Source organism: Vigna umbellata, chromosome 3, assembly GCF_029865625.1.
Source record: "Vigna umbellata cultivar VRB3 chromosome 3, Vumbellata_1.0, whole genome shotgun sequence".
Lineage (NCBI taxonomy): Eukaryota > Viridiplantae > Streptophyta > Magnoliopsida > Fabales > Fabaceae > Vigna > Vigna umbellata.
The window spans coordinates 20,895,631-20,914,172 of record NC_142167.1 but is presented as its reverse complement, the minus strand read 5'-3'; the positions used below and the strand labels follow the sequence as shown (position 1 = coordinate 20,914,172).

General features: G+C 33.5%; 3 protein-coding genes and 1 pseudogene across 4 annotated transcripts; 3 read left to right on the top strand and 1 right to left on the bottom strand.

Moving 5' to 3' along the window:
- Positions 1-2,296: 2,296 nt before the first annotated feature.
- Positions 2,297-3,734, top strand: LOC124837721 (lignin-forming anionic peroxidase-like). Its single transcript, XM_047313170.2, has 4 exons — positions 2,297-2,598; positions 2,726-2,917; positions 3,019-3,184; positions 3,283-3,734. The coding sequence occupies exons 1-4, from the start codon at positions 2,386-2,388 to the stop codon at positions 3,678-3,680; spliced, it is 969 nt and encodes a 322-aa protein (XP_047169126.1). The 5' UTR covers positions 2,297-2,385; the 3' UTR covers positions 3,681-3,734.
- A 1,580-nt stretch (positions 3,735-5,314) lies between these two features.
- On the top strand, positions 5,315-9,793 carry GH9C1 (glycosyl hydrolase 9C1). The gene is made up of 12 exons (XM_047313167.2): positions 5,315-5,593; positions 5,975-6,187; positions 6,511-6,711; positions 7,215-7,301; positions 7,387-7,551; positions 7,689-7,812; positions 7,918-8,081; positions 8,312-8,651; positions 8,745-8,789; positions 8,918-8,962; positions 9,218-9,259; positions 9,340-9,793. Exons 1-12 carry the CDS (start codon positions 5,384-5,386, stop codon positions 9,627-9,629), a joined length of 1,926 nt encoding a protein of 641 aa, XP_047169123.1. The 5' UTR covers positions 5,315-5,383; the 3' UTR covers positions 9,630-9,793.
- Positions 9,794-9,905: 112 nt separating this feature from the next.
- LOC124837719 (enoyl-[acyl-carrier-protein] reductase [NADH] 1, chloroplastic-like) lies at positions 9,906-17,368 on the bottom strand. 2 transcript variants are annotated; one of them, XM_047313168.2, is made up of 13 exons: positions 17,197-17,368; positions 15,907-16,220; positions 15,322-15,431; positions 15,093-15,148; positions 14,930-15,014; positions 14,787-14,834; positions 13,881-13,955; positions 11,619-11,730; positions 11,477-11,528; positions 11,337-11,388; positions 11,165-11,222; positions 10,464-10,562; positions 9,906-10,370 (listed from the first exon to the last, which is right to left on the bottom strand). In XM_047313168.2, exons 2-13 carry the CDS (start codon positions 16,181-16,183, stop codon positions 10,216-10,218), a joined length of 1,179 nt encoding a protein of 392 aa, XP_047169124.1. In that variant the 5' UTR covers positions 16,184-16,220; positions 17,197-17,368; the 3' UTR covers positions 9,906-10,215. The 2 variants fall into 2 exon arrangements, with proteins under 2 accessions (XP_047169124.1, XP_087965168.1); XM_088109042.1 differs by lacking the exon at positions 17,197-17,368 and adding an exon at positions 16,898-17,157.
- LOC124837722 (disease resistance protein RPV1 pseudogene) lies at positions 11,737-13,876 on the top strand (annotated as a pseudogene).
- Positions 17,369-18,542: the final 1,174 nt, after the last annotated feature.

The window sequence follows — 18,542 nt, the reverse complement described above, 5'->3', positions numbered from 1 at the left end:
TAATGGTTAATTTAATTATTTTATTTGGCCAGGGTTTCCTTAATCATTAGCCAATTTGACTTTTTTATATATACTTTTGCTAACGGTAAATTGTATGATTAGTCAGTTTGACTTTTTTATACATACTTTTGCTAACGAAATTGTAGTTGACTTTCTGATTATAACAATTATCTATTCTGAATTTGATTCTTTATATAGTTGCCATTCTTGATGTTGACATCAAAAAGAGAAAGTTCTCATCCACGACTTTATTTTCTTTTCCTTAATTTGATTCGGTACGTATACATTTATTCAGAGTGACTAGTAATAACTCTTATCGAAATAAAAAGCAATTAGTTTTTTTTTAATGTACACATTATCTACAATATGTAAAATGTATAGTTTTTTTTTTATATTAAAAAAAATTACTTGCAACTAACATATTATTCTTTAAGAGGGAAAATTTTAAATTCGAATTTTGAAAACAAAATATGATTGAAAATTTTTCGCTAAAGGTAATTAAATCGGTTTTCTAATATAAATCAATCATTAATAACTTTTAGTTTAAAAAATATAACATTATTTAATATTTTCAATATATTCTTCTTTAAAATGAAATTATTTAATTGTTATCATATGATATCGATACTTTTATATATAAAATTTGGCATCAAGATAGTTAATTAATGTAGATTATATATAAAGTTATTGAACGGGTAATAGTAAATTTTGTATATATTGACGTCAATTCTATCTATTATTCTAGTTGTACAAATGGATGAATCAAAATTATGATGTGGGATATTTAGGGATGACAAAAAAATTCGCATTCGGGAATATCCGTGGATAAAACCCGTGATGGATAGTTAATATCCACGAATATTTACTATCCGCTGGTTGCAGATAGCGGATATTTTAATACCCACTTATAAACGGGTCAGATGCGAGTAGATATCCGCTACCTGCAAAAATTAAAAATTAAAAATTTAATTTATATTTTATTAAGTTAAATTTAATTAAAATTAACATTAATTTATATTTTATAAGGTTAAATTTAATTAAAATTAAATTTTAAATTATATTTAAATTATATTTTATATATTTTTTGTAATTTTATTTAAATTTTATTTTATTATTTTATAAAAATATAATTTTCTAAATATTTGTAGGTATCCGCGGGCATCTATGGGTATCCGCAGGTTTTAAAATATCGATATTTTTTAGCGGGTATCCGTGCAGGTAGCGGGTCAGGTAACGGGTGGATTTTTTTTTGTCAAGTCAAATTATGGTAGGCGTTATCCGTACCCGACTCGACCCGTTGTCATCCAAAGGATACTGTTTTCAATCACAATAATCAAGATACTTTGCAACTTTCTTTTTGGTCAAATTAATCTGTTATTTAAACAGTATAATGTGAAAAACATAAAGACAAGATCAAGGCGACAAGGTCTCTTTCGAGGAAGCTTTCTGATATGATAAGATTAATAGAAAAATGCAAAAATGCATGCAACACGAAAACACGTGAAATAGAGCAACAAACCCTCTCTTCAACAAAAAAAAAATGCAATTAATGACAATTTTTTTAAAAATAAAGTAATTTATTCACTAATTTACATTAGAAAATTGATGTTGAAGTCCTCATAAGTTTTAATGATTTTTTTTATAAGTGAAGTCGACATGACGATTTTTTTATAAATTCGAAATTGTCAGGACTTATAATAACTTTTAATTTGAATTAAAATCATTAAAACTATGACAATTTTCAGTTCATAATAAACTAAAGTATTAAATTTTATCTTAACAACATGGTCATAAGTTAGGATGAACTTAGTTTAAATTGAAAATCGTTATAAGATTTAATAACTTTTACTTTAATAAATTTACAAAAATAGTCATGATAAGTTATGACTTTATCTTCTTAAAATTTTATGAATAAATTGTCAGAATTTATGACGACGTATCGTTAAAATAAAAGTCAATTATTTATTTTTATTTTTTTTTTAAATGTGAGGCAAATTAATATTTTTTTATTTAATTATTCCCGAGGATCAAACTTGGGAAAGCAAAATTGAAGTAATCCAAACCATTTTGGGGTTACAGTATAACTTTATTCATGTTAGATAACAATTATACCTGGTCAACTCCGACCGCGCCATCAACCCACAAAAACACGCTGCAGCAGATAATAGTGACCTAGCCAGCTTTTGTACATTCATTGACTATGGCAATTTCTCACACAACCAAATCATGCCCTATAAATTCACCACCATTCTTCCCTCTTTTTCCATCATCTTCATTCATTCTCTTTATTCTTAAGTATCAATCAGTTCCTTTCTTCTTTTGAGTGCTAGTTACACTTACACATATTCAATTCATATTTAACCTTCCAAAAAACAAGACAAATTCATGGCACATAGAAATCCAAGCATAGGTTTTGTTGTCACTACGTTGGTGTTGTTAGCCACAGTATGTGATGCACAATTATCTTCTAAGTTTTATGACAGTACATGTCCCAATGCACTTTCCACCATCAGAACTGTCATTCGTACTGCAGTTTCTAAGGAACGCCGAATGGCTGCTTCTCTTATTCGTCTTCATTTTCACGACTGCTTTGTTCAGGTATATACATACACATTAGTTCATTTGTATTCATTAATTGATACCGTATACATGTACGTACTTTTAAGCTTAATTTGGAGCATAGATTCATCAACAATAACTGAGAATGTTTTCATATGCATTGCAGGGTTGTGATGCATCGATTTTGCTTGATGATAGCTCCTCCATCGAAAGTGAAAAGACTGCACTTCAGAATGTTAACTCAGTAAGGGGATTTAGCGTCATCGATCAAGCAAAAACTGAGGTGGAGAAAGTTTGTCCAGGAACTGTATCATGTGCAGACATTTTAGCAGTAGCTGCTCGTGATGCATCATTTGCTGTGAGTAACAAGCTTAGATTGACAAGTGTTTGATGATTTTAACCTAATAATATATAGCAATTAATGACTTAATCTTTCATTTTTTCTGAATTCTTGATCAGGTGGGTGGTCCATCATGGACTGTGAAACTTGGAAGAAGAGATTCTACCACAGCAAGCAAAAGTGAAGCTACCAGTGACCTTCCACTTTTCACAGACGATCTTGACATTCTTATTTCTAGATTCGAAAAGAAGGGACTCACTGCAAAAGACATGGTTACTCTGTCTGGTAATTGATTAATCAAATAGCTTATGTTGTTCTGTCACTGGTTTCAAAGTATATATAGTTTTTTCTTATGTGTTATATGTTGTAATGCATGCATGCAGGTGCTCACACAATTGGGCAAGCTCAATGTTTCACATTCCGTGGAAGGATTTACAACAATGCAAGTGACATTGATGCTGGATTTGCAAGCACTCGTCAACGAGGTTGTCCATTAGTTGTCAATGAAGATAATGACAAGAAATTGGCAGCACTAGATTTGGTGACACCTAATTCATTTGACAACAACTACTTCAAGAATTTGATTCAGAAGAAGGGTCTTCTTCACTCAGATCAAGTTCTATTCAGTGGAGGTTCTACAGACTCTATTGTGTCCGAATACAGCAAAAATCCTACAACGTTTAAATCTGACTTTGCAGCTGCTATGATCAAAATGGGAGATATTCAGCCTTTAACCGGTTCAGCTGGAATTATCAGAAACATTTGCAGTTCTATCAACTAAGTTCATGGACATATATATCAATTCTTACTGTGTTTCCTTTCACAGATTATTCATTTCCACCAAAACAAGTGTTAAATGGTTTTTTCATTCATGTAATTGTATCTAATCTTTCATTCAATGATCAATAAAGTATAAGTTTCATTGTTTCTGTTTGTATATTTGTTTGTTCTTGTGAAGTTTCAATTCACGTCAGAATTTACTCTTTTTTATTTTATTATTATATTTAATTCAAAACCTTGTTTTAAGCATTGTGATGCCAATACAAATTCATTGCTTTTTCAGAGAAAGAAATATCTTTTGCCCCCAATATACTTTTAAAAGGATCTGAATGCTAATCCAAACACCAACTTAGACTTATAAAAGTTAACTATACGCGTTAAAGAAACAAAAACTTATAAAGAATGGTATGTAGTCAATTCCATGATAAATATTAATAATACAATTTATGATATGATAAATATATATTCTTTCTTATTATTAAAACAAGTTAATAGATTGAAGAACAAAATTAAAAATATATCAGACATTAAATAAAAGAGACAATTTAGTATTATAAATAAAATATATATTCCAAATTCGGCTTTGCAAATTGTCGAAAATTAGCAGTTTGTAAAACTTTTGATAGAAGGCCGCCGTTCACAACTGCAGCCATTAAAACTTTTAAAGCAGGCCAGGCCCAGGCCTGCCAGTTACTACGTGGGCCATACATTCATCATGATAGCCCACCATATTTTAATGTGTGTAGATAAAAATATAATAAAAAAAACAATGGAGTTAACTCTCATTAAAAATACTTTTCTGGCAAATTAATAAGTTACATATACACCACCCACGTGTTTATCAATAGGGGAAAGAGATCTCTCATTTTTAAATTAGTAAATATAATTTAAAATATATATTTTTTTTTTTTTAGTTTAATATCGATCCCAAAATTTATCGGAATTATTAAGCGTTGTTGTCTCGTAATGTTTTCTTTTTCGTTGTTAAAAAAAGCTAATGTCTTTCTCCCATTAAATTGATGCCAATGTCATTTACAAAGAGACAACGTGGTTATGTAGATGACACGTGGCAATAAAAGATTAGTGTCATAATCCAACAATAACATTAATACATTGTCACCCACTAAACATCATCAACATTAATTTAATAAAATAAATATAAAGACTACATTAATTAAAAAAAATGAAAACTATATTAAATCATTTCAACGACTATGGGATAAAAAATGGTATTAAAACAGTGAATACAAAATTATTTAGTTTTGTGTCATATATAATATTTTATCAGTACTAAAAGATTCTAGTTTACATATTTTTGGAAAATGGAAGAGATTCGAGATAGGTCTCCAATAAGATAAACAAAACATTTAGGACGATCCACGGCTCAGATTGGTGCGGCATATCTTCAACCTTATAGAGGTGCAGCAGGGTATCACCACCCATTAAGTATGAATATAGTTTACACATTGGCACGTCCAAACGTGAGAACCTCTTCGTACTTGCGAATGTTTCATTTGTACAATGTCAACCCGAACGTGATGGCTACCACCTATTCACCAAACCGTTTCTTTTTTTCCTCTTCTTCTTCTTATATATAAGAATTAGGAACGCAATGCAATGCATGCATAAGGAAACCTTAGTTTATAATTCTATATTATATGGTCACATTTTCTGATTTCCTGAGGCTGCAAATTGAACATCATCATGAACATGAAGAACCTGAACATCTCTTTGTGCGTGCTTCTCATAGCTCTTGTTCGCTTAGGGGGAAGTGCACCATCAAGCTTCAACTATGGTGATGCCCTTGACAAGAGTTTGATGTTCTTTGAAGCACAAAGATCTGGTAAGCTACCACTGCAGCAGCGAGTCAAGTGGCGTGGTGATTCTGGCCTCCAAGATGGTTTTCAGCAAGGAGTGAGTTAATATCATCATAACTCAATCAGTTGTAAAGTGTAATATTAAATTTGTTGACACACCGGTCGAAATCTCATTTTACAAATCGATTTTATAGAATTGAGTTAAACTTATTAGAAATTCCATATAAACTAAAGATAAAGTCAATTTATAATATAAGCTAGTGCAAACCTCACCTTACAAGTCGGTTTTGTGAGATTTAGTTAGTTTTAAAGTTCACTTTTTAACATGATATCAGAATCAGGTTAAAGTCTATTCTAGCAAGATTTGTGTTTACATATTGTTTCACAATCCATGTCTGGTTAGACTTAAGTCCACTTCTTAACAAAACTTAAGTCCATTTTGTTGTGTTTTCATTTTTGTTGTTGCGTGATTACGCAGGTGGACCTGGTGGGAGGGTACTATGACGCAGGAGATCATGTGAAGTTTGGGTTGCCAATGGCCTACAGTGTCACAATGCTTGCATGGGGAGCCATCGAATTCAGCAAGGAAATTACGAACTTGAACCAAATGGGACATGCATTATGGGCAATTAAATGGGGAACTGATTACTTTGTCAAAGCACACACTCAACCCAATGTTCTTTGGGGACAGGTAAGAAAGTGCAACAGACAGGAACTGTGTTCTTTTGTTCGTTCACCAATTTTCATCTGCCTGAGTTAATGATTATAGTATTACATTTACACGCAAGTTTTCTGATTAAGACCACATTAAGTTTGTCATCGTTGTCTGACATCATTGCCATTATTGATCTTTATCACTCCACTTCAAATCTATAGATCATTTAGTTTAACAAACTATACTTTCTTGTGAGAAAGTCAGTGACACTTTAATTTTTACATTAGTTTCTTCATGTGACTTCTTCAAAAATTGAAGTATATAAGATGTTGATGTTACTCTGTCGGGACAAATTTCAGGTGGGAGATGGAGTTTCTGATCATTACTGCTGGGAGCGTGCTGAAGACATGACTACATCAAGAGGTGCCTACAAAATTGATGAACAACACCCTGGCTCTGATCTGGCAGGTGAAACTGCAGCTGCATTGGCTGCTGCAGCTTTGGCTTTCAGGCCCTACAATTCTTCTTACTCTGATCTTCTGCTAGTTCATGCAAAACAGGTGAGAATTTACACTGCTGGTTAAAAATCATTGATAGCACTTAAAAGCAACACGTGACATTGAAGGGCAATGAGTTTTGGTGTACTTTTAAAACAAATAAATATGTTTTTAGTTCTTAAATTTTAACTTTGTATAAGTGTTATTAAACCGTGTTCTAGGCTGACAACATTTGAATTAGAATGTACCAAATGGTATAAAATACTCAAGCTTCAACTCTAAATGCCACTTGATATGACAAAAAGACTATATTTATTCATTTTTAGAATTTAGGATCAAATTGTATTATATCAAAATTTAAGACAAATTTCATGTTAAAATTTAAAATTTAGACTCTAAAAACAAATTGAACCTGTAGAAAAACATCGACTACAAATCTCAAAACGCATGATATTTGATTCTCTTAATGATTAAGGCTAAGTAAGGCACATTTACAGAAAACCTCTTAATAGCTTACAGATAATGGAATGGATAACTTGTTATTGATAATGTTGAATCTGTCGCAGCTCTTCACATTCGCAGATAGGTTCAGAGGTCTCTATGATGACTCTATTTCAAGTGCTCAGCAATTCTATACTTCTTCCGGTTACTCAGTGAGTTAGCATTGCTCTGTTCTGCTTTTACTTTCATTAGTATCCATTATCAAATAAAAAGCCTGACTCTGCTGCTGCTGTGTAGGATGAATTATTATGGGCTGCCACGTGGCTACACCTGGCAACTGGAGATGAATACTACCTAAAGTATGTGGTGGACAATGGTGTATACATGGGTGGAACTGGCTGGGCAATGAAAGAGTTCTCTTGGGACAACAAATATGCTGGTGTGCAGATCCTCCTAACAAAGGTAATTATTTGTGAGCCCCTTAATTTAAATCAATTTCATGTTCTGAAAGTATAAATGCTATATTTGAAGATAATTTATTATAATATGATCTTTACAGAACTATATAGTATCATTTCATCAACTTACCTAATTTGCAGATATTACTGGAAGGGAAAGCTGGTCCTTATGCTGATACACTAAAGCAATACCAGGCCAAGGCAGATTATTTTTCGTGTGCCTGCTTGCAAAAGAATGATGGTTACAATGTCCAGAAAACACCAGGTTAGATGCTAATTTAGAACATTAATTCTACAGCCTCTTATACTCTTTCTTCAAAAGAACATTCATGGAAAACTACAATCATTTCATTCTATTTCGGCTTATCAGGTGGCTTACTATATGTACGTGAATGGAACAACATGCAGTATGTTTCTTCTGCTTCATTCCTTTTAGCTGTTTACTCTAATTACCTCTCAGCAACAAAAGCAAATCTCAACTGCCCAGATGGACAAACTCAGCCTCAGGAGCTCCTCAACTTTGTTAAGTCTCAGGTATATTTTGCAATCTGCACTAAAAATCTTTAGTTTGATGTTCTCTAATAAAAATTCTGCTTAGTCTCAGAATTCTGCATAATAGAAGTTTGTACAGAAGATTACTACTAGTCACTCCATTGAAACTCCAATTTTAATTGAATAAAATGCATCTAATGAAAGTTTTGCTCATCATGATTTAGTGCGTGGTTTAATTAGTAAACTGAAACTGTGAATTTTGATTGACACAGGCTGATTATATCCTTGGTAATAACCCAGCTGATATGAGCTACTTGGTTGGATATGAAGCAAAATATCCTCTTCATGTTCACCACAGAGGCGCTTCCATTGCTTCAATCTTTTCTCTTCACAGTGAGGTTGGCTGCACTCAAGGATTTGAGCTGTGGTATAACCGTGCTGAGTCAAATCCTAATGTCATCTTTGGTGCCCTCGTGGGTGGTCCAGATAAAAATGATGGCTTCTCTGATGACAGATCTAATTATGAACAAACTGAGCCTACACTTTCAGGTTCTGCTCCTCTTGTGGGCATCTTTGCTAAACTGCAGAGTTTGCATGGTAATATAGGTGAAGGTGAGGCGTAATCTCCATCCCTCATACACTAATTTGCTCTATTGTCTTTTTCTCTTCCAGTATGAATCCTCAATCACTTTTCTCTTGTCACAGGTTACAACCATAATGAATCACCAATGCCCCAACAAAAAACACAAAGTAAGTATCATAGAACTTGTTTACTTCCACGTCCAGATGTGAGGGATAATCGCTATTCTAAACTACTATGCTATGTTGTCTTCCTCGTACAGTATGAACGCTCATCACTTTTCTCCTACATGTCACAGGTTACAACCAAGATGAATCACAAGTGCCCCGACAAAAAACACCGAGTGAGTACTATATTGTCTATAGAACTTGTTTGGTTCCACGTTCATTTATGATTTTTCATGTTTACTCAGAAGCTAATAGTTTTAGTTTTTACATTATGTAACATAATTGACATTATTTCTGGCTTTGGTTTCCCAATATGCATACAGTAAACTAAACTAGCAAAGTTGAAAAAAGAGTCTAAACCTTGTTTTAATTTAGAAAAGTTCTGCTCTGGCTCTCATTGCATCGCTAACTAACATCTTTTGGCTTGATAGGCAAATATACAGGGGAAAAAACGGCATCTAAAACATCAGAAGGTATCTAAAGCTAATGATCGTTGCTTTCCAAATTTTACTTTTGCTATCACTGGCTAAAGAATGATAAGGTTGTGTTGCAGGCGCCCCGGTGCAATTTCTTCACTCAATAAGTAGCTCATGGACTGTTGGAGGTGCAACCTATTACCGTCACAGGGTGATAATCAAGAATACTTCTTCGAGGCCAATTTCAGATCTTAAGTTGGTAGTTAAGGACCTCACAGGCTCTTTATGGGGTCTCTCTTCAACAGAAGAAAAGGACACCTATGCACTTCCTCAATGGCAGAAGGTTTTGAATCCTGGCTCTGAGTGTATATTTGTATATGTTCAAGGCGGACCCCAGGCCAAAGTTTCCATTAAGAGCTTCCAATGATCTTTTTTGAAGCCATGTCGACCAAGGGAACACTTCTCCCACAAGTTTAATTTGACAGTTAAACTTCTATTAATCCATGATTGTAATTTTGTATTATTAATTTATCAACTCAGTTCATATCTTACTGTCAACACTTAATTGTAATATCAGTTTCTGAAACCTCCTATTTGATCCTACAAACAATCAATCTATGAAAAGTTACCAACGAGTATAAAAAATTATATACGAGCTTGTATAATGAACAAGAGCAATGGCTAGCTAAGGCACTCTCTGTAATGTCACAACTCCCAAGATTCTATCCACTGGATAGACGTCACACAGGAATACATTTTTATTGCAAGTTTATATTTCAATTCTCGTGAACATGTGATTTTTACATTCATATTCATATGACCTGCATTTCTTAGCATAATGCCAAAAGAAAGGTTTAAAAGCCGTAAGGGAAAAACTCCAAAAATAAGCCTACAAATCGCAAAGCAAATGCTCAACTCTGAATCCTACAGTCTGAATGCAAAAAAAAAATAAAAAATATCGCCAATGCCTATGCTAATTCCGGTGACACTAGCTTTTGTGGGGTAGCTGCCACTTAATGCTGGTCTTTGGGAATGTCAAGATCTTTAAATATTGGACTGTCAACTCCAACACCCATAGCATTCAGACCATTGTCAACATATAGAACAGTACCAGTGATAGCAGATGCCAAAGGTGATGCTAAGAAGGCAGCTGCGTTGCCCACCTCCTCTGTAAGAACAAAAAATTCAACTCAGTTGTGCAAATGGTCACAGATTGAAACTGGAAGCTTACATTACAAGGAATCATTCTGATGACTGTTACCTGCCGATAGTTCTTTCTGTAGAGGTGCATTGGCTAATGAATAATCAATCATCATATCAATGAATCCAATAGCCTTTGCAGCCCGACTTCTTAGTGGACCTAGGGACAAAAATACAGTGTCAACATGTTAATCACAAAAACTAAATTCAGTGAACATGTAAACAGACATTGAAGGAAATTTGTTAACTTATCAGAGATGGAATTATCTGCAGTGGGTGAGAGAACCATGAACTAGCAAAAAACAGGTAATCTAAATGGAATTACAAGGTTTGCAGAAAAGACTTAATTCGTGTTGATTATGTAAAATACCACTCAACTATTTGGTATCATTTTGGTGGCAGTTAAGAACACAGTTGACTAGAGCCAGCATTCAATGCAACAGATCGTAAAACCATGGGTGTGGAAATTCAAATCGAGTCCAAACATAGGTGCCCAAATGAATAGCTCATTTTTATTTACCAATACATAACAAAAGAGATGGTCTGGCATTTGTTTAACAAATTTAAGATACCCAACCAATGTAATTGATAGATTCTTGCACCCACATGGCATAAAAGAACAAACTTTTAGGACTATGCGCACTTGTGCAAAATGTCACAGACCAAGCAAGGCACACATCAGTCCCCACCAACGTCTTCCCCATTATGAAATCTTAGCAAGACAGAATGAAGACTCCGGAAATTGGAAAAGAGAGAGGTTACCAGCAGATATAGTATTGACTCTAATTTTGCGCTTTCTTCCTGCTTCAAAAGCAAGAACCTGAAAAGGTATGAAATATGATGTAAATAGAGAGAGAGAAAAAAAGAAGAAGAAGCAACGAAGCACATCTGAGTCAGTCCATGAAACGGAGAATTTTGGGGGGAGGAAGCTCACTCTGGTATCACTCTCCAGTGCAGCTTTTGCAGAACTCATACCACCACCATATCTGTATCAGTATTTAGATCATGAATATTGCCAGTCTAAAATTATGAATCCAAGAATGATAAGTACTTTCTATGGCATAATCAACATACCCAGGAATGATCCTTTCAGAAGCAATGTATGTCAGAGAGATTGAAGAGCCACCTAAAATCAAACCATAAAAGTAAAAGTTAAAATGATATAGGTGAAAGTAGGAAGTAATACAATGCAAGCCATGTAAGATAGGACACGTACCTGGGTTCAAAATAGGAAGAAAATGCTTTAGTAAAGAGACATAGGAGTAACTAGATGCAGATATTGCAGCAAGATATCCATTCCGAGATGTCTCCAACAATGGTTTTGTCACCTATATCAAAGCTAACTTCTTACTAAAGCCAGATACCAAATGCTTGAGATGATTTTTTCTCTTTTTATTATTCTTATTATGTAAAACCAACATTAGTTTTCTTATATAAGTTGTAGCATGTAGCGTTTGATGTAGGAGAATTGTATTGAAAGTTCATATAGTGAGAATCAATGATGGCAAATGATGGTGCAATGTGTGAAACCAAGTGCAGGTATGATGTTTTCCTTAGTTTTAGGGGAGAAGACACTCGTTACACATTCACTTGTCATCTCTATCATGCTTTGTGTCGGAAGGGAATTATCACCTTCATGGATGATGGAGAACTCAAGCTTGGAGATCAGATTGGTTCAACACTTCTTAGAGCCATTGAAGAATCTAGCATCTCAATTGTTCTTTTATCAGAAAATTATTCAGATTCTTCATGGTGCCTTGATGAACATGTGAAGATCCTCGAGTGTAAGGAGTCAAAAAACCAGTTGGTTTGGCGAATCTTCTACAAAGTGAATCCCTCAGATGTGAGACATCAGAACGGAAGTTATGGTGAAGCCATGACTAGACATGAAAAAAGGTTTGGAAAAGACTCAAAGAAGGTGCTCCAATGGAGGTCAACCTTGAATGTCATAGTCAATATGACAGGAGAGCATCTGAAATCTGAACAAGGGTAAGTAATACGACATGAAGTAGCCTTATTCTATTAAATGATTATGCAAAAAAAAATATTTACTGATGAATGTATATATATGGATGATTGTTCATGTTTTAGGAGAGATGAATCAAAGTTTATAGAAGAACTTGTTAGCAAGATTTTCATGAAAGTGTCTCCTAAATATTTGTCAAGTGATGAGCATATAGTAGAACGAGAGTATCGAGTTGAAGAACCGAAATCACTTCTAAACCTTGAGTCTCTTAATATCACATTGTTAGGGATTCATGGAACAGGTGGAATTGGCAAAACCACACTTGTCAAATCTTTGTATGACTCCATTTACCAGAATTTGAGGTTTCATGTTTTCTTTTCAATGTTAGAGAAAACTCAAATCAAATTAAGGGTATAGAATTTCTGCAACAAAGGTTTCTATCAGAGATCCTTGAGGACAGTAAAATTCAGCTGGCAAGTAAAGCAGAAGGAACCAACAGAATAAAACACAGTCTACACTCAAAGAGTTCTCATATTTCTCGACAATGTTGATGACATTGAACAGTTAAACAATTTGGCAGGAAAAAGATTTTGGTATGGTGAGCGGAGCAGAATCATTGTAACAACAAGATAAACATTTACTTGATGTTGGTGGGATCAATATGAAGTGAAAATGCTAAACAACCAAGAGTCTCTGGAACTCTTTTTTCAAAGTGCCTTTGGAAACAGTTGTCTTGAAACAAACTATGAAGATCTGTCAAATCGTGCAATAGGCTGTTGCAAAGGCCTCCCACTGAACTTAAAAGTTTTGGGCTCTCATATGATTGGAAAAGATTTCGGTGGATGGAAGAATGCATTAGATAGATATGGAAAGAGCCCACATCGAGATGTTCAAAAAGTTCTCAGAATAAGCTATGATAGTTTGCCCTTCGATGAGAAAAACATTTTTCTCGACATTGCATGCTTCTTCAAAGGGCAAAATCAGAATATGTAAATAGAGTATTGGATGCATGTGACTTCAACTCAGGAGATGGCATTGATACATTAGTTAATAAATCTTTATTAACTGTTGACAGCCAAAACAAATGTTTGGAGATGCATGACCTGATACAAGACATGGGTAAAGAGATTGTCAAAGAGGAAGCATGGGCTGAAATTGGTGAATGCAGCAGATTGTGGTTTCACGAAGATGTTCTTCAAGTGCTTGTTGATGATATGATAAGTGATAGTTGCCAACTTTGTTTCTTGTGACAACATAATTAATGTCACTTGTGTACTGATACTGTATTTGAGAAGATGAAGAATCTTAGAATTCTCATTGTTCGTAATATGAGCTTTTCACATGAGTCTAGTTGTCTCCCAAATAACGTAAGGCTACTTGATTGCAAGAATTACCCTTCACAATCCTTCCCTTCAGAATTTTATTCCAGAAAAATTGGGGCATTCAATTTAAGTAGAAGTGCTGTGATCGCACTGGAAGAACCATTTAAGCTTATTAACGTATCTATTGTACCTCTGGTCCGTTGGCAAGTGAGTGCACGAGGATATCTATGCTGCCATAGTCTTCCTTAACAGAGTCAGCAACTTCCTGAAAAGTATAGCAATAAATAACCGATATATTACAGCTCACAAATTATGTCAGGCAGGAATCAGGACAGCTTGAGGCACAGTTCACAATATTATCCAAAAATACCACTAGGCTTAAATATTTCATTGAATGCCAGGGTTCTTCAACTCCCCATAAGAAAAATATCATATGCTTAACTAGCCAAATGAAAAGACATCGGCAAAGAATCATCTCCTTAATGTAGAATAAAAAGTGATGTAGCTTTAGCTTAAGACATTTTGTAATACGATATCCAGAGCATATGATGTAAGAATAGTAGTTGAATGACCTATGCAAAATTCGTACTCAAAAATAAAGGGCAACAGGTCGTCATAACTGCTATTTGTACACAGTCACACAAGGCATGAAACATATTGATTCAAAAGTAATAATCTTATATCAAATATGTCAAACTCTAGTTTTTAAATACTACTTAAGATGTATAAGAAAATCATTTGTTCACATTTACAAGAGAGGAAAGAAGAAAAACAACCAAAAAGTGTAAGGGTAAATTAAAATACATTCTTAGTTTAGCTTTTTCTGTCATAGAGATGAAAACAAAGAAAAAATGACTTTAAGCTTCTATTAAGAGGCGTGTTCTTCTTGACTAAAGATGTCAAACACGCTAGAGCATGTGACACCAGATTAGTAAAGGCTACAAAAGTCTACTGAAATCAATTTTAAGCATAAAAATAAGCAATCATAATTTTCAGCCTTAAATTCCAGTTTTTTTCCCATAAGTATATCATTCAACAATTTTATCCAAGATGGCAACAATAAGACCGTTTTAACCATGTAAAATCTAGTGTATACCTGAACGGTCCATTTACTGGATCCTGCATACCGCTTGTTTGTTTTTATCTACAAAAATTTCCAAAAAAAAAAAACAAAGAAAGCATGAGGATATAAATTCTGACATGAAAAACAAGGAAAAAAACTAGGCCTTTCTTTTTTACATCTTCTGGCACTTCATCAGGATTGTCAAAAACTGCATCCAATGGATAAACTTTGGTAATCTCCATCATTGATCCATCTGGTAATCTGGAAAACATAGTTTTGTATTAGCAGAGCATTGCATAGTCTAACAGACAAAATCAGGAACAGTATTGAAAGTCATACATGCGTGACCCATCAAACTTTCCACGCCGTAGGCTGGACTCAAAAATATTCAGAGCCTGTAGAAATTATTTACAGTCAGTAAATGTATGGACATAATTGAACTGGTGGAAAACATATGCACTAGAGGGGAGGAGGTGTTGTTCCAAAAGTCAGCAGACAGAACCTAGTGAATTTGTATAACAACTAATAAGTAACCACCTTTTTATACAAAAAAAAACAAATAGCTTACAGGAACCCATGTGCCGACGAGAATTTCAGCTCCTGCTGCAGCAAGAGATTTTGCAATTGCCCATCCATATCCATTGTCATCAGCAACACCAGCAATAAAAGCCCTTTTACCTACGCATATATTGCTATTTTCAGTAAAGCTATAATAACTTTCACACGCCATGACAGAAATATCCATATATATATATATAGATAGATAGATAGATAATCATTCAAATTACAAAATTGCATAAGAAAACTCACTTTTGCTTAAACTATCAACAAAAAACTAATAAATCTGAATATTAGATGCTATTCACGTAACGAACAATTATATAAATGGCCTGGTTAAAACGGCAAACTTTCAATAGATTTTTACAGCCAAGTAACCACCATCTCTTGAGTGGCTGCAAGGAAACAGGTTATGCTTTACATTAATCAGAGGCTCATTATTATACCTTGAAATAATTGTAGTAAATATGGAATAAGAAGGTTAAATAATCAGAAATTTAAATTTAACATGTTGCCTAAACTCTAGTTAAACATCATCGAGACATGTAAATAAAAATTAATATTAACAAAGAGCATCAGAGAAACTGAACGATACCTTTCAGATTAATTGGCAATCCTGAGACAGCACTTTCTGCACTAGACTCAGATGTAGCCTTTGTGACACTTTTGACAGATTTTATGGACGATGAAGTGAAGCCCCTCTGGAAAGGTTGCACTGATGCAACATTACATGCACTTGCAAGTTTATTCCATGATCCAATCTTGGACTTACCACCAAGAACCACAGCACTTGCATCTGCAGTCTTCTGTGATGAAGGAATGCATGACCTTGACATTGCAAATTGCAAACCAGAGAATGATGTGGTGGCCATCTTCAATGTGTGCAGTATGGCAGAAGGGGCCCTAAATCTACATAAGAAAACAAACATCAATGCCTTAAAAATCACTTCTAGACTAGACTTAACTGATTTCTTATTCTTGGGATCTTGTATTTAAACGTTAAATGTGACATAGTGAAACAGCACGTTATAGTCATCAACAGCTTGATTACAGAATAAAGTTTAGACGATTCAGAATGTCCACATGATTATTATTGAGTTAAAGTCGTCATAAAATCCAAAATTTTCACGTTTGAACTGAATCTATCATATAAAGAGTAGGTATCATTTAAGATTAAATTAATATCAAAGTATGAAAGTAGTCAACAATAAATATACAAAATAATATTCTATAGACCTCCATAACTTCTCTGAATTCTTCGTAGCTGAAAAATCCCCTTCATATATTTTAACAAGCACGAAAACACAAATCCAACAAATCAACGTCATCTCCAACAAGAGGAAAAAACATTATAAATCATATGAAACCAGCGGCTTCAAAAGGGACGTGGACATTAAAAGACTTAGCAAGTACTTAAAAGTCCAAAAAGAATAAATAATAACAAATTATTTTCAAAACATGACTTACGACTACTAAATCCCTTTACTGGGACACTCACACAGAACCAGCAATCTGACATTCTCGAACAATTATACAATTAAAAAAGGAGAACCACAGGGGAAATACACAAATCCTGAGGTGTTTACCTATCTATCAGTCATTTAGTCAAATCACATCTAAAATCTCCAGTTTTCACAAAAATGGTTACTGAACCGTGAGGACAAAAAGCTAAGCCCAGCACACAATGCAGCAAAATGCACCCAGAATCCGCAAAAAGAACAAAACTTTAGCTCATATTCTGCCGATAAAAAAAACCCAGCAACATTCTTAAGCGTAGTAACTGAATCTGCACTTCTCACTAAAACCCCACAAACGTTTTACCACGAAAGTCGAGTGATTTAGCAAACAGATGCCATAAAGGCCTGAAGGGGAAGGTGGGGTTTACCTGATATGTAATAAAAGAGCCAATGTGAGGAATGGAAATGAGTACAGACAGTGTTATAGAAAGAGACTAGTTTGGGGTTTAGATGATGAGAAAAATGAGTAGAGACGAGTTGAATCTGGGACTTTGGAATTGTCGAAAGCACATCACAAAGTGGCGAGTCTCTCTCACACACCCAGTATTATTGCTAGTTATCTGGTGACTTTTTTGGTAAAAATATTCTTACTGGTATTTGTCTCTAATTTTACTCCCTCTGAAATTTTGATTGTAAAATTCCTCAGATTCAACTAACGTAGTGAGTCTGGGAATTAAAGGAACCTTATAAATATTTGTTTTATATTTTCTTTTACTTTAAAAACTAAGCTCATACTCTTGGAGATAAAATAATGATTGTCCTATGTTGATGTCCTGTACTATGTGGGTATTATTTAAAAAAAATAACTTTATATTCATTATAAATGTCAAATATTACTTTTTACTTTATAAACATTCCTTTTAACGAATATTAATTTTATATTTATATTTGTGTACATATTTGATTAGATCATGGGTGCTTTAAGTGATCATTATTGACAATAAAAAGAGTTTAGGTTATAATATGTAATTAATTTAATCATTGCTTTATCATGACGAAAATAAATGAATAATATGTATTGGAGTATACATATTTGTTGGTAATTTAATTTGTAGATATAAAAAAAGGACTTCATTGATTTTATTTTGTTTTAGGTTTAATAAGTTTTAACTTCTTAAATTTTAAAATTTTCAATTGTGCTTTATTAAATTTTCATGATCTCTGAAGTATTAAAAATTACATTTTTAAGTTGATCTATGATATTTGATATTTTTGTTAGTTTAGTGACGTAGGTGATATATTGTTTCGTCACATTTCTGACACATAATTTTATAATTTAATTATTATTAATGTGATAATTTTTATTTTTAATTTTAACTATTATAATTTCTCCTTTACTTACAATCCAACATTAACAAATCATCATTTTCATTATCAATCTCTTTATCATTAAAATCCTTGACCACCTTGGTGGCAAAAAATCTAACATGTAAATTATCGTTAGAGAATACGTTGTCATATAAATTTAAGAAATGTAAGGAGATTGAAAAAATTATACAATTACATAAACAAGACAATACAATATAATAGTCACATAATCTAATTAACTCTCAGACCATCCACGTAACATAAAAAAAATTATAAAATTACATAAACAGAATAATACAAGAAAACATTCACATTATCTAATTAACTCTCAAACCACCCACATAACATGAAAATTAAAGTGCAAAAATTCAATTGAAAAATATATTTAAAAAAAATACTCAATAAA

What these genes read in the sequence shown, in the direction of transcription:
- LOC124837719 (XM_047313168.2), bottom strand. Translation starts at nt 16,183, where the DNA reads ATGGCCACCACATCATTCTCTGGTTTGCAATTTGCAATGTCAAGGTCA. An exon ending in CCAGTAAATGGACCGTTCAG is followed by an intron (nt 13,956 to 14,786) that starts GTATACACTAGA and finishes TATACTTTTCAG; the next exon opens with GAAGTTGCTGACTCTGTTAA. An exon ending in CACTGGAGAGTGATACCAGA is followed by an intron (nt 11,223 to 11,336) that starts GTGAGCTTCCTC and finishes ATACCTTTTCAG; the next exon opens with GTTCTTGCTTTTGAAGCAGG.
- GH9C1 (XM_047313167.2), top strand. Translation starts at nt 5,384, where the DNA reads ATGAACATGAAGAACCTGAACATCTCTTTGTGCGTGCTTCTCATAGCT. An exon ending in ATACTTCTTCCGGTTACTCA is followed by an intron (nt 7,302 to 7,386) that starts GTGAGTTAGCAT and finishes GCTGCTGTGTAG; the next exon opens with GATGAATTATTATGGGCTGC. An exon ending in TCAACTTTGTTAAGTCTCAG is followed by an intron (nt 8,082 to 8,311) that starts GTATATTTTGCA and finishes TGATTGACACAG; the next exon opens with GCTGATTATATCCTTGGTAA.
- LOC124837721 (XM_047313170.2), top strand. Translation starts at nt 2,386, where the DNA reads ATGGCACATAGAAATCCAAGCATAGGTTTTGTTGTCACTACGTTGGTG. An exon ending in CTCGTGATGCATCATTTGCT is followed by an intron (nt 2,918 to 3,018) that starts GTGAGTAACAAG and finishes ATTCTTGATCAG; the next exon opens with GTGGGTGGTCCATCATGGAC. An exon ending in AGACATGGTTACTCTGTCTG is followed by an intron (nt 3,185 to 3,282) that starts GTAATTGATTAA and finishes GCATGCATGCAG; the next exon opens with GTGCTCACACAATTGGGCAA.